This window comes from Antechinus flavipes, chromosome 3, assembly GCF_016432865.1.
Source record: "Antechinus flavipes isolate AdamAnt ecotype Samford, QLD, Australia chromosome 3, AdamAnt_v2, whole genome shotgun sequence".
Lineage (NCBI taxonomy): Eukaryota > Metazoa > Chordata > Mammalia > Dasyuromorphia > Dasyuridae > Antechinus > Antechinus flavipes.
The window spans coordinates 324,837,562-324,853,184 of NC_067400.1; the positions used below are offsets into that span (position 1 = coordinate 324,837,562).

A 15,623-nucleotide genomic window follows, 5' to 3' on the forward strand; every position below is an offset into this window, starting at 1 on the left:
CTGCTAAGTATCTGATGAGAGGGCTGCTAGGTGGTGCCATAGTACACAAACCCTGGACCAGTTCTTTCTGAGTTCAAATTTGGCCTGAGATCTTTATTAGCTTTGTGATCCCCAGCCAAGTCACTTAATCCTGTTTGCCTTGGTTTCCTCCTCTGTAAAATGAGCTGTGGCCATAAATGACAAATCACTCCAGTATTTTTTCCAAGAAAACCTCAAATGGGGACATGTAGAGTCAGTTGGACATGACTAAAACAACTCCACAACAACAAACCATCCCTTTGGCAACCCTCTCCAAGATGATTTTTGCCTTCATAAAACATCCTAGTTTCCCTAACTCCCCCATTCTGGTGCCCTAAAAGGGTCAGAGGCCAATGTGTAAACTCTAGATATTTCCTGATCCCTTTATTCCTTCTCCTCAGCCACAACAAATAAAATTTCAATTCCTCAGTGCCCACTTCATTTGACAAATTACTACTGACCTAAGATTTGAATGTGACTAAGTACAATCCTTCCAGACTTATTTCACCAGAGGATTTCAGTGACTTAGTCCAACATTTCTAAAAAACAATTTGGTCATGGAACATTTCAGGACTTTATAAAACCCACAAATTCTGGCATGGATGGGTCTGGTAGTGGTCAATGTCCCTAGGATAAATGGAACTAGGGGAAGTTAAAGATCAAAAAAGAGGAAATGAAACCTATTTCATACTTTGAAAAATGACATCTATATTAAGTGTTTTGATGCAACTTTACTTTTCCTACTTAAAAGATTCAAGTATTCAAAGGGCTCTGTAATTCCATGATGTAAGTTTTCCATTCAATATTGCAGATCATAGTGTAGCCACACCCTCCTATCCTGGGAAACTCTCATTCATGTTCAACATCCCCAAATTGCCCACAATTAGTTCCTCCTGATTTATTGGGGGCCTTCCTCAATTTATGTCAGAATCCTAATTATACTGAAGGACCATTCAGACTATCCAGCAACAATCTCTTGATCTTGCCATGAGATCAGCCCATCTTCATTTTTGTCTACACATTTCTTTGATTTCAAAGAAATTTAATACAGTAGACAGGGCAAATGGCTAATATCAACATTTTCTCATAAAATCCCTATTCCTAATACCTAGAACATCAAGAATCTCCAAAGCAAAGTTTGAGGGAAATTATCTTACTGCAAAGGTTAAGTCCAACAACATGAGTATTTTCAACCCCACCAAAAAGCTAGTAGAGACATTTTTTTCCCAGTAAGGGGAGAATCAATCTCATATTACCAAGTAGGCAGCTCCATAATTGAGAAAGGTAGACAGTGGGGTCAATCTATTATTTGAATTCCCATAAGCCAAGATAAATATTTAGTTAACATCAAAAAATGTATTAAATAGCACTCATTAAACATTTATTGAGTCCCTAGTACAGAGAGATATAGAGAGGATAAATAAGATTAAGTATTTGCCCTCAAGGAATTCTTTGCTTCCTTTCTCCATCTTTCCCTTCCTTTCTTTTTTCCTCCCTCCTTCTCTCTTCTAGCTTCCTTCCCTCCCTCTCTTCCTTCTTTCCTTCCTCCCCCCTTCTTTCCTTCATTTCTTCCTCTCTTCCTCCCTCTTTCCTTTTCTTATTGAGAGGCAATGTAGTATAAGATCCAGCCTCAGAACCAAGAAAACTTAGTCAAGTCAGAGGAAGGATTCTTGCCCTGGATATAAATAACCCTGGTAAAACCAATTAACGTCTCCATTCTCTAGGCAATTCTCTGAGACTGTAAATTACAAAGAAGGTACTAATCTGACTTAGTAGAAAGAGTTTCCTCATCTGGTAATTACCTATATAATGAAAACAAACATCCAATTTTTATCCTTCCTTTCCAAGTATTCTTGTTACTATACAAATAAAGAGGAGCCCCCAGTCTATTTTGCAAATAACTCCATACTATCTAAGTATGAAAAGAAAAGGGATTAGAAAAAATGAAAATCTGCAGTATTTACATTCAAGTTACTTATATTATCCCAAAATCCTTAGCTAAAAGAGCTCCAACGATTCCATCTACTCTGTTCTTTCCCCTCCAGGCCTTTAGGATACACTTAATCCATCCCAAACAGCAGAATATATAACACCCAGGGAATGAAGGTTTCATTGAAGAGAGGAAACTATGACCAAATCTTCCCACTAATCTCTTCTTGAAAGGCACAGATCCAAGCTTAAGACTTAATGAGCCTGATTTGAGGATTCACAACTAGAAAATACACTTAGTCCTTTCTCTCTAATTTTGCAGACAAGAAACCAGAGATTCAGAGTTTTACGAATATTCTCAAGGTCTCACAGAAGGAATTAAGTAACAAGTTCTAAATTTGAGTCTGTCTTTTTTAAAATATTTTTCTCAATTACATGTAAAAATAATTTTTAACATTCATTTGTTTAAAATTTTGAATTCTGATAAATTTGAGTTAATTCTCTCTATTTTAGAAATGAAGCCTTTATCAGAACCCTTGAATGTAAAAATGTCTTCCCAGTTTATTGCTGAGGAAAACTTTTTTAAAAGAAATACAGAAATGCAAGCTTCTAGTATTAATGAATCAATTTCTAGCAATTTTAGTGGTTATTTGTTATGTTCTCCTGCCTTTAAGTAGCACTACCTCTTTCTCAGACAAATAGATGTCTACCTTCTTCCTAGGGGAGTAGAATCCATAATTTTCTTTAGTAGTCTGAGTTTTGGATAACTCACTTTCTGAAAGTTTATCCCAGATATCATGCCATATACTCACTGATTCTCTTGTTCTACTTTCCATAAAGAGAAAGCACAGTTGTTTATCATCTTTTCTAGTTCTTCCTGTACTCAATCTTCTCCGATATAAGTAATCCCAATTCCTTTAGCCTTGGAAACTGATATGAGTGAAACAGTAATAAAACAGAAATCAGATAGGTTTGTATGTCAAGGTTTTAGAAAAATGAAGGACAGATTGTCTTGTCTAAATAGCACTTATACAACTAGGTAGCAGAGTGGATAGAGAGCATTGGGCCTGCAAGTAGGAAGATTTGAGTTCAGATACTGCAAATACTTAGTAGCTATGTGATTGACAGGGCAAGTCACTCAAATGCTATTTATCTCTGTTTCTTCAACTGTAAAATGGAGATAATAACAGAAACTATCTTGCAGGGTTGTTGTGAGGATTAAACAAAATAAGATTTTTTTTAATGCTTAGCACACTGCCTGGCACATAGTAGGCACTATATAAATGCTTCTTCCCCTTAGATAGAAAAAATAACATATAACTAAGTAAACTAAGGATACTATAACATTGGAAGGAATACTGAATTGGGAATTAAAAAATCTGAATTATAACCCCTCACTCTGTTACCGATGTCATTTACACAACTCTTAGAGAATCACTTTATTGATTTCAGCCTATTTCTTTACCTGTCAAATGGCCATAGAGGGAAATACTAAATGGTTTTTAAAGCTCTAAATGTTATGATACCTAATAGCAGCTCTCTTTTAGAGCACTATAATTCACTTATGTGGTCTTATCCATCTTTGTGGTCTTATCAAAATGTCTTTGCAAATGAAGACATCATATATTGATGATGGAGAGTCAGAATTCTAATCAATGACAGGGTCTCCACTATCAGAATCTTAATCCATCCATCCTGTCTCCATTGTCACAGAGATAGGCCAAATTCTCAGACTGTCTTGATTAGCATCTCTTTGGACAAGTCTGGGGCCAGGTCAGTCATTCAGACTCCACCTGGCTCCTTGATTTCTCCCTAGCCTCTCCTTCCCTCCTCTCCAACTCCTCCTTGATTCCTCCCTTACTACTCAGACCCTGACTTTATGCTTGCTCTCCCCTAGACTTTAAAGCTCCCTGAGCACAAAAACACATTGTTTAATCTTCTATGATTGGGCCTTTCTTAGTCATATTTGGTTGAGCCCATGAGCTATAATAAATAGCAAAACTTTGTCCTGTGATAATCCCCTCTTACATGGTTTCTTCATGATTTGAACTATTTTCCTAAAATTACTACATAATAAATGCTCTCCTATTCTATTAGTCTTTAACAATATAAAACTATTCTCTCCCAATCTATTTCATTGTTATTTCACTTTTGTGGAAACTCTATAAAATATGCTTCCTAGAAAATTCAGTTGACTTGCAAGTAAGAGTCAGGATTGGAATTTATTTTTCTGACCAGGATCATGTACCTCATGAACTTGCTCAAATTCTGGGTTTCCTTTGGGTTGTTTGTCATTGGCCAAGTGGTGTTACATGAGAGTCACCTGTGGCAGATTTGCCACCTCCCATCAGATGAGACCAGAGTGTCTCTGGTAGACACTAGCAGTCCGTGAACACTCCTGCATACATGAGCTCACTCAAGGAAGAAAGAGTAACATCCTTTTCTGCTTTAGTCCCTTATATCTATGTTTCTACATAGGAATGATTCAAAAAACCATGTTCACTGTTAGTTAATATGAAAACTTTTTTTTAATATGAAAGCCCTACCATAGCCAAATAGATCATTACTGATTAATCATTCTGATGAGGTCTTCAATGTTGAGTGTAGTTGATAGAGGAATTGATAAAAATTAATCCCTGAGGCATGGAGAAGGCACTGAGAGAGTTCAGTTTAACTCCAAGGTCCTACCTGTGGGGAGATTGTCCAGTCTTAAAATCCAAGTTACATCAAACTCCTGAGACCCCACTCTGTAGAGGTCTCCAGCAGTCATGTCCTATCAGAAATTCCAGTCATGCCCCTGAAATTAAATTTTCCCTTAAAAACCTACTCATGGGCCATCCCATGGACGCTGCCTTCTTTTGGGTCAGTCCACCACGGCATCCTCCTCATGGCATCTTTCCTCTTCCTCTTCCCCCAGGCTACATGGTACCTCCCCTAACTCCACTATGCTTCCCAAACTCCACTTCTCCTCCTTATAGCTAACTAACCCTTTTAACATACTAAGTCCCTTTCAGGATTTATCCTGCCAGCTAAAGACATGCCCCAACATCATGAGATGCTCCCTTTCTACTGGGAAATTGTGAGTTCCCACTCTGTTTCTATTGTATCCCTTCACTTTGTCTATAACCTCCTCCCTAAATAAATCTACCTTTCGCCCAAGAGAATGGCCATTGTGGATTATTCATGTGACTGAACCCAATGTTTAGTGCCTGTCATCACTTAGTGATCACCCACATCAATTCATTCAATCAACAAATATTTATTGAGTAGCTACTAGGTGTTAAACACATGCAAACCTAAAGAACAAGGAGTTGCTTTCTTCATCATCCAAAAAGCACAAGGTGACTAATATCCTTGGCGAAGGAGAAATGAACCACAGAGAGAACCCAAGAAAAACCAGATAGATTTTAAAAAGCCAATACTCATAATACTAGGATGAGGTGGATTCTCCTGGCAGTAGTTTATTCTTCTGTTCTAATCATCTCTGAGTCAAAACTGTACAGATGGTAACCCCTCCCCTACAGAGATCTCTGATTTCTGGATGTTACCCCCAAATCCTGCCAAAAGTAAATGGAAAATCAGAAGCAGCTGGATTGCATTTCTTCTGCAATTTATCACTCTAAACAGAATCTAGTCAACCCTTATCTTCCTCCCACTGCAACTTTTGAACTTCTTTCCTTGGTCTACTAACTCTTCCCTTTTGGGGAACCTTTCTGGAAATGGAGTCTCATACCCAGACCATCTCTACATTATGTGTTTTGTTCTCCATTATAATAAAATTATAATATTATAATAAAAGCTCCTTGAGGGCAAGGACTGTCTTGATTACTTGTATTTGTATTCTGAAAGCTTAAGGAAGAGAAAAAGAAGGGATGAGCATTTATATAGCACTTACTATGAGCCAAACACTTTTTAAAATATCTCATTTGATCTTCACACAACAATCCAGTAAGCTAGGTGCTATTAATGTTAAATTGAGGAACCAGAGTCTCAGGGACTTTCACTGGGTCACAATGGTCTGAGATTAAATTTGAATTCAGGCTTTATGGATTTCAGATCTAATACTCTACTGAGTATTACTGAGCCACCAGCTGCCTGTATTAACATAGTAGGGTGCTTGACATATGGCAAACACATAAAAAAACTTTATTTTTCTTTGTACCCATTTTATGCACATATATTTTGTATGTTCTGTCTCATATTCGTTCCTTTTACTCCCACAGCCATCAGACCCCATAATCAAATTGGTCTTATCAACCACAATTGGACACAATATAGCTTGACCCCAACATAGTGATTTCATTTTGGTCTGAAAGACAACAACCAACCAAGAGTCTGAGGTAACATTTGAACTCAAGACTATGAGTCATCTTGGTTCCAGATCCATTGGATCACCCTGCTGCTTCCTTTTGGGTTTAATAGCTTCTCTCTTTTAATTATTTATTGTTTATCCTAAACATCTTGTTTGAACATAGTTGTTTGCTTGTTGTGTCCTCCATTAGCTCTTTGAAGATAAGGAGTGTATTAAGACTTTTTTTGTATTTTGTGTACAATGCCTGGCACATAGAAGGTGCTTAATAAACATCAATTGACTGACTCGTCAGAGATATCATATTTATGGTTATATAGTAATATTTCCAATTTATCTAAATATTTATTCTCTTAAAAGTTAAACTCCCTTTACATGTAGTAACAATTTCCCAATATGGGTACAAGAGACATAGATATTGGTAATGGGATGGCTTGAATCAAGCACTGTCAGAGGACAGATTAGAATTCAGGAAGATGAATCTTTCTGACTTCAGGTCCAAAATTCTATCCAGTGAGTCACCTGCTGCTTATTTCCCAAGGAAATCAGAGAAAGAGAAAAAAGACTCCTATGAGCAAAAATATTTACAGAAACTCTTTTCCCCAGTAGTAAGAATTTGGAAATAAAGGGGATATCCTCCCATTGGAGAATGGCTAAACAAATTGTGGTATATTAATATGATGAACTATTATTGTGCCACAAGAAATGATAAAATGCCCAGTTTCAAAAGAAACTGGGTAAGTCCTAATGGACTAATACAGCAGAAGTAGAAAAATTTCTATAATGACAATATTATAGACAATTCTGATCAATGCAAGACCATTGTGATGTCAAAGATAGGGATTATACAGTTAGGAGAGCTAATATTTAATAACTAGGAAGTTGACATACAAAAGAAAGGAAGGAGAAAAGTAGCAGTGATACCAGCCTGAAGTCAAGAAGTACAGTTACCCCACATAGGGGCAGCTGAGGAGAGGGACCAGCAGGCTGGTCACATAACCTAAAGACTTTCGTTTCCTATTCTCCAAAGTGTGATAATTATTAACAACTACCTTCCAGTGTGTTGTGAGGATTAAATCAGATAATATTTGCTATATAAATGCTGGCTATTATTAAGTAGAGTACGATGTGAGAGAAAATACTAGGTTAATATCATAGTTAATACATGTATAGTGCTTTAAGGTTTTTGAGGCACTTTACAAATTATTTATTTTTGATCTTATATAGTCTTTTCTTTTATTTTGACCTCTATTGAGATTATTGAGGTGCTCACTTTGTTTATTGTTAAGTAACTGATAGATTTATTAATCTTGAAGGTCTTGGGCAACATTTTCATGAGTATTCTCACATTATTCCCCCTTTTTATCACAGGTGAGGCAGGAAGATGTAATAGACGTAGAAGTCATGTAATCAAGTCAATTTTCAGATACTACTTCTTAGCTCTGTGGCTGAAGAATAATTAGGTTATGTGACCTCTGGGTCTTGTTTGAGTCCTGATAGACTCAGAATGAATGTAAATAACAATCACTTCTGTTTCTGCCAGAAACCCAGAAGGTCTTCCCCTCCTGCATTTATTTCTTTATTTTTTTTTGACTAAATGAAAGAGGCCATCTTTTGCCTCAATTGCTACAGAGTTTAATCAAACTAAGATTTGTTAAAGACCTTAGTTTAAAAAGGCTAAGGACTCCCACTGCATCCAGGACCATCTCGAGATGTCCTGATCTATATCAGGCCAGTGGACCCAGAAAGTACTGGAGGGGAAACTGAGGCAGGAGACTTTGCACAGCCCTCCTCCACTTCAATCCAATTCAAGTCAATTCAAATGTAAGTGACACAATATTTTCCTTGAAATAAATATAGAGCCATTTCTGATTTACATTCGATAAACTATAATATCTGAATCACAATCTCATTAAATTCTGGTTTTCAACATGGATAGGCGACCTAGCTCTATATTATAATTTATTGTTAAATCATTTCAATCATGTACGAATCTTCATGACCCCTTTTGGGATTTTCTTGGCAAAGATACTGGAATGGTTTGCCATTTTCTTCTCCAACTCATTTTACAGGTGGACAACTGAAGCAAACAGGATTAAGTGACTTTTCCAGGGTCACCTGCTTAGTGTCAGAAACCAGATTTGAATTCAGAAAAATGTCCTGACTTCAAGCCCATTGCTCTATCCACTGCGCCACCTAGCTGCCCCACAAAGAAAACATGATGAATATTCTTTCAATCACTTATAGGGTTTTCTTAGCAAGGATACTCAAGTAGTTTGTCACTTCCTTCTCCAATTCATTTTTACCAAAGAGGAAACTGAGACAAATCAGGTTAAGTGAGCTGCCCACAGTCATCCAGCTAGTGAGTATCTGAAACCAGATTTGAACTCAAGAAGATGCGTTTTCCTAACTCTAAGTCCAGCACTCAGTATATTGTACAACCTGGCTGCCTCACTATATTTGTGATATAACTAACAAATGATTGAGAGGATTAAAGTTGTGAAATGAAAAGAAAATACTGGAATGAAAGAACTTTGAAAGAGCTATATGGCTCATTGCCAAGCCTCCATTCAGGCTTTAGCTACAGCAATGTGGACAATCTTATTTTTGGAGACTTTCGAGGAAAGAGATTTCCCGAACTTTTTGGTTTTATTTAAGTGCTGTAGGGTTTGAAAGTGATTTCCACAAATTAATTCAAGTGAGCCTTAAAATAACTCTGTGAGGCAGATGCAATTATTGTCCCCACTTTACAGTTGGGAAAAAATGAGACTACAATTAAAAAAAAAAGTTTAGTGACAACTTAGGGGCTGGGATCACAAAACTACTTAAATGTATGAAACAGTATTCAAACTTTGGTCCAGCACCAACTCCAAGTCCAGCCCACTGTACATTACAATGACTATTCACTACATATCTTCTCTCTTCCTAGACAATAGAGATTTCTTATTCAGAGTTAAAGAACCTTTACAATCAGGGAAATTTTCCAATATCTCACCAAAAATCTATCTTGCTTCAGCTTAAGAAACCCAAACTGGAGCTGCCTTCTGAACAGCAACAACAACATATGCTTACCTCTTACAAATTCACACTTTAACTTTCTCTTTGTCAAGATATGTAATCCCAAATCCTTTAGCCTTTCCTCTCTAATTTTCAAGCCTCAGCATTTCTACTGATCTCTTCTGAATCCTTTCCAAATCCCATTTAAATTGTGAAGCCAGGAAACTAGGCATACTATTCTTGTACAGGTCTGACCAGTCCTGAATAGAAATGATTATCTTAGAGTTTTTCCATGCTTCCTTTCATCTTTTTTTATGCACTGTTCCCTCACTCATATTTGTTTCAAAAGTCTTATTGAATTTTCTGTTCAATAGTATGGAACATGATTCTCTTTGACCTCAGGATCCTTTTCTGACCATTTACAAAATAAAAATCTCCTAATCTGCTATTTTGCAATTTTCTTCCTAAAGTAGCTTGATTCTTCTTCATAGTGTCATTTGATGTGTTTCTCATAACTTCTCTAATTTATACATGAAGGACAATTTGAATTGTCATCCTCATCTTGTTCTCCAGAAGGACAGGCTGGTTTCCATTTAAGAAGTGTACTAAACTTTTGAACTAAAGTCCTGTGGTACATGAGCTGCATTCTAGTTCTGGTTCACTATTTTTAACCTTATTAAAGGATGGAATCCCTTCTTTGTTCTTTCATTTTTCACAACTATAAAAATAATTGTATCTTATTCCCATCTCCTGAAAAAGCCTTTCTTCCTCTTCTTGGAACCTTTATATACCCTTAAAGTTTAAACCTCTTTCCAAGGGTTTTCCTAATTCCTGTGTCAGTTGTTAGTATCACTTCCTTCCTGTCACTCTTCAGTCACTTCTATATATGCTTATTTACAAGCATGCTTAATTATCTATGGTCATTTATTTCTTCACCAGTAAAAGGCAGGCTCGCTTAGGATAGGGACTGTTTTCATTTTTGTGTTTGTAGCATGGAGGTCTGGCACAATTTCTGCCACATTATTAGAATTTAATAAACGCTTGTTGATGTAAATCAAATTAAATTTGTCCCAAAGGAATACCTGTGCCTATTTGCCACCTTTGCTCTGAAAGGTAAAAATTAGCATGAGATGGTTATTCATTAGTAAAGGGTTATCTTAGAAAAGTGACTATACAATCCCAGATAAGGTATCTACTAAAGGGAACATCCCTCATCTGCTTTCTCTAGGAAAAGAGAAGCACACCTCTTCTGTGTTTGCATCCACTCCTACACAGATTGGGATTTTCCTCATCATTAACCTCCTATCTTTATCTTGAAGATAGAAATACCTTTAATACACATTTCTCAAACTTCCAAATTTCTGAACAGCTGTTTTGTTTTATTTTTTTCCCTATTGTGACTGAGTTCCAAATTCTGTAAGGGAAGGGTTAAAGTGTTTCCTAAACATGATCAAAATCTGATAAGAGGAAATTCTCAACAATGTAAACTCTGACTATTGGAGGGCTGGGAAGGTAGGAAAGAACACAACCCCATTACAGAGATAAGCAAAAGATGTATGAGAATGAATGTATCCCTAGTATCAACAACTATGAAAAGAGAAAGTCTCAAGTGATTTCAAGGGATTTTTAACTTTCTTCCAACTGAAAATGACCATTAACTAATTGGAAATTACCAACACATGTCTTAAAATACTTTGTAATCTCACAGGCAAACTCAAATATTACTATTTGCTTTCTTAAAAAAAAAAAAAAAAGTCTTGTTTTTCTTTCCTAATGTATCCATTCTCCCTTCTCCACCCCAGCAGGCTAACATTTGTTAAAGAAAGAAAGAAGGAAGGAAGGCAGAGTTGAGAGAGAGAGAGAGAGAGAGAGAGAGAGAGAGAGAGAGAGAGAGAGAGAGAGATGGAAGGAGGGGAGGGAGGAAGGAAGGGAGAGAGGGAGGGAGGAAGAGAGGGAGGGAAGAAGAGAAGGAGGGAAGAAGAGAGGGAGGGAGGGAGGAAGGGAAAGAAGGAAGGAGGAAGGAAGGGAAGAAAGAAAAGGGGAAGGAGGAAGGAAGGGGGAAGGAAGGGGAAGGAGGGAAGGGAGAGAGAGAGAGGGAAGAAAGGAAAGGGGGAAGGAAGGGAAGGGAAGGAAGGAGGGAAGGGAGGAAGGAAGGGAGGGAAGAGAGGGAAAGGAGGGAAGGGAAGGAGGGAAGAGAAGGAGGGAGAAAGGAGGAAGGAAGGGGAAGGAAGGAGGAAAGGAAGGAAAGGGAGGGAAAGAAGGAAGGAAGGAAGGAGGGAGGAAAAGCAGGGAGGAAAGAAAAGAAAGGGGGAGGGAGGGAGGGAGAAAAGGAAAGAAGGGGGAGGGAAGGAAAATTAATTTCAGCAAATTTCTAAGTTCAGCAAATCTAATTAACATATTGTTGTCTCAGGAAAAGTCAACGTTCCACACTAACTCCGCACTCCCGTAATTAAGGAAGGGAAGTTTCCAAATATTTTAAGAATGAAATTACTATTAACAATTAATTGCCAATATACCAATGAAGTAGTGGCATTTTATTTTAGTCAAAGACTCACTAAATGTTATTCTCTATTCTGGGGACACCTGCAGAATGAACTGTTATACACTGTTTTCATGGGACCATAAATGAGGAATGAAGTCTTCAAGTCCAAACTCCTCAATGTGCATTTGAAGAAACTGAGGACAAGAAAAGTGATACGAGGTCATATGGGTTTCAAGAAATAGAGATGGGATTTGAACCCAGCATCTGTAACCGCAGAACTACACTACTTTCTCTCCAGTTGCTGCTTCTGACGAAATTAATTGCACGTGAGGGCATACACAAAGTAGAAACACTCAAATATCATTCCATTACCTTTTAGCAAACAATAAAAATCAAATCTCTTCACTGTTGTGTGACTGGCCTCACAGAAACCCTCTCGGCAGCTGTTGGCTGAAATATTTACCATGAGATAAACTTTATTCTTTAGAGAAGCTTAGCATACAGTATCTACCCCCGGATCCCAGGACCAGTTGGGGAGTTAAAACTGGAAAGGTAGCGCGTCCTCACCTTAATGTTGCCGAAGATGGACCGATGACAGCTTCTGAGAGTGTTTCTGCCCTGGGATTTGCTGTGCTCAGGTAAGAGTTCCATCCTTAGACTCAGGGACACGGGGAAAAAATCTTCGGACTGAGCTGACAGACGGACGAGTCCCCCTCCGATCTCCCCTCTCTCTCTCCCGCTGCTGCTCTCTTCGCTTCAGAATCAGTTAGAGTGTTGGTTAGGGGAAGAAAGCAAAATCCTCTTCTATCTCAGTAGAGACAGGGGAGGAGAGAGAAAGACAATAGTAAAGTTAACTCCCGGCCAGGAGTTTCGCGGCTAAGTCAGAAATGAACGCTGTCCAAGTGTGTGAGAGTTATTGGATTACTTGAGTGAGTGAGTGAGTGAGTGAGAGTGAGGTTAAAGTTTTTATAAGTCAGGACTCTGAAGCTGATGATGAAACTTTTCCTCCTCCCTCTTTCTCTTTGTGTGTAAAAGGAACTTTAAAGGCGCAGAGAATCACTTCGGCACCATCCCTGGGGACGCACACGCCCCTCCCACTCCCAAGCAGGTGTGACTCAGTTTCTGTCACCTAGTTCTAACCTCTGGAGATGTACGCAAAGGACTTCCCTTTGCTCCCCGAAAGCTGGGGAATCGGGGCTCAGGAGCTGGGTTTTATCGGGGGAGGGGGACAACACACACCTCTCTTTTTTTGGTAAGAGTAACCTAAGGAGAAGCGCGCGGGTTGGGGGGGGGGGGGGAGAAAGCGCGGCAGTAATCAAATTTGGTTTATACATACCTTCAGAAGTATTTTTTTTTTCATGCAGAAGTGTCATGTTGATAAGAGGGAGGAGAGAAACAATGGGGGGAGAGAAGATGGAATTGGGGGGATTGCTCTGCAAATAGGTAAGAATGAGCCCTCCTCAGCCCTCCCCAGCTGAGATTTACAAAGATTTACTTGCCCTAGTCTCTGCTTGTTTTCACTTGCAGCAAACCTGCGTTTTTAAAGTTCCGGAGATAGTCTCTTTCTGAGATCTCACTGGGGTTTTGTTTGTGTAGAACGCTGATTTATATTTGAACTGTTCTGTGCCCAAGAGAGGTCGGGGTGGGGGTTAAAAGATCTAGAGAATAGATGCAAGCAAGGAAGGGGGTAGACATGAGGTTTCTGAAAAAGAGCCAGAATTAAATTTGAATATTTTGCAAAATGTCAGGCGGCCCTTGGAGGGCCTGCAGCCTCACATTGGGAGCAGAGCTGGGAAGACAAATGAAAACAGAACGGTTAGCCTAGTTGCTGGCTGACAAGCCCCTGATACCTTTTTTTTTCGAAGCTACAGTCAGAATGTTTATTTTTTCTCCAATGTTTTGGCTACTAAGGTATTGGGCTCAGAGGAGGGAAAGAAAATATTTAAGGACAAGAAAATCTCAGTGAAAAAAATTATTGCATTTTACAAATTCAGTCTTCAATTTATTTCTGTAGACATTCCCATGGCCCACATAGATTTCTCTACTGAAACACATTTTGCCTCCTCCCACCTTTGCTCCTTTCATATTCTTTCTCCATCTTTCTAGGCAATGATACAATATTCCAGTTTCTCTATATCTGTTTCTTCCTTTCTTTCTCCCCACTTTTCTGAATCTCCTTTTTAATTTTTTCTGTCTCTTTTTCTGTGTCTATGTGTCTATGTCTTTATATCTGCATCACTCTTACACACACTAAACTTTAAAAAAGAATAGAAACGATTAATCTAGTTCATTTGTGAATTTTTAGACCTCAATGCTTGATTTCGTTTTTAGGGGTGAGGATATGAGGGAGGGAGGGAGGGAGGGAGGGAGGAAGGAATATGCCAGGCTAGTTTGCTAGTGCAGCAAACATTTCCATCAGCTTCCTGGTCATAAGATAAACTTCTACTTGATTGAAAAACAGTGCCCTCCAAATGGCACAGTCCAGAGAAACCTCAATTTCCTTCATAGATGCACAAACTCTTGCTATTATTGTTGTTTATCCTTTGCTCTTGAAGAGTAGATTCTAAGAAAATGGTTCCTAACCTGAGGTGCACAGACAAGGAATCTGTGAACAGATTTCAAGAGGTTTATGAACTTGAATGAGAAAAATTGCATCTTGATTTTCACTAATTTTTAACTGAAACTTAGTATTTCTCTTCATTATTTAAAAACATTATACAAATAAGGGGACCATGGGTTTCACCAAACTGCCAAAGGTATCTTTAAGAATCTTAGCTCTTAGAAAGACCATCTAAGGTTATAGGGCACACCTGAATAATAAGACAATTGAGGAGTAATCCTACTTTTGAAGATCTCGGGATACCAAGTTTCATTGCCACTACGGAAGTGTCGTATGGAGAATTGAAAACAGTGTTTGGTAGGGAGATAGAGGTTCAAATCCTGACTGCTACTTATGGCTTATGTTACCTTGGGCAAGTGACAACCTCTCTAAGCCTGTATTTTCTCATTTCTAACATGATGGGATTGGACTAGTTTAAATATAATATCCTATTATTTCCCCCAACTGGTTCTTAGTAACTCTCAATGTCATAAAGTTCTTTCTTCAGTTCTTTTGAGGGGAAAAAAAAGACAAGATAATTTTGAAGGACTGATGTTATATCTACCCAAGACTCCTTTGACTGCAGAGCAAATCGTTTTCTTCAGTTTGTTTGGGATTAGGATAATAAATACAAGCCAGAATCACAATTGAGCAGAGGTGGCTGTTGTCTGTGCACCTGAGCTGCATTTTTGCCTTTATCATCATATATATCTGTCAGGAGAAAACTTCCCAGGCTTTGTCTGGTGCAATACTGTTACCCTGGAGGGGAAAAATCTTCTTGTCTCCCTCTACTTACAAAGATGATGATTCTATTTACTGCATATATAACAATCCTAGAAGCACATGTATGGCATAATGGAGATAGAGTGCTGAAGGAATCAGGAAGGGTCAATCAAGCTCTGCTTCAGACCCATCCTGGCATTAGGAGCCTAACATGCCACTGACCTTTTCAGGGTCACAGGTAATTCTTAAAGCAATAGTAGGAGGAATTTCCTCACTGGGATTTCCTTAAGTTAGAGGTGTCTTTAGTGGTGTCCTATGGGCAACATTGCAGAACCCCAACACTCCCAAGTGACAGCTAGGTTACACCATATTGTGCAGTGCACTGGGTTTGAAATAAGGAAGACTCACTCCTGAATTCAAATCTGGCCTCAACACTTTCAAGCTTTATTACCCTAGGCTAGTCACTTAACCTTCTTTGCCTCAGTTTCCCCATCTGTAAAATGAACTGGAGAAAGAAATGGCAAACCACTCCAGTATCTCTGCCAAGAAAACCCTAAATGAGATCA

General features: G+C 38.4%; 1 protein-coding gene across 1 annotated transcript in view; it reads right to left on the reverse strand.

Annotated features, from left to right (window-relative positions):
• The window catches only part of SLCO2A1 (solute carrier organic anion transporter family member 2A1), a 146,101-nt gene extending 133,352 nt beyond the window's left edge, over positions 1-12,749 (reverse strand). The window contains exon 1 of the mRNA XM_051985578.1: positions 12,303-12,749. Within this exon, the coding sequence (XP_051841538.1) occupies positions 12,303-12,386 (84 nt within the window). The 5' untranslated portion in view covers positions 12,387-12,749. The remainder of the gene's footprint in view (positions 1-12,302) is intronic.
• Between the last annotated feature and the right edge of the window lie 2,874 nt (positions 12,750-15,623).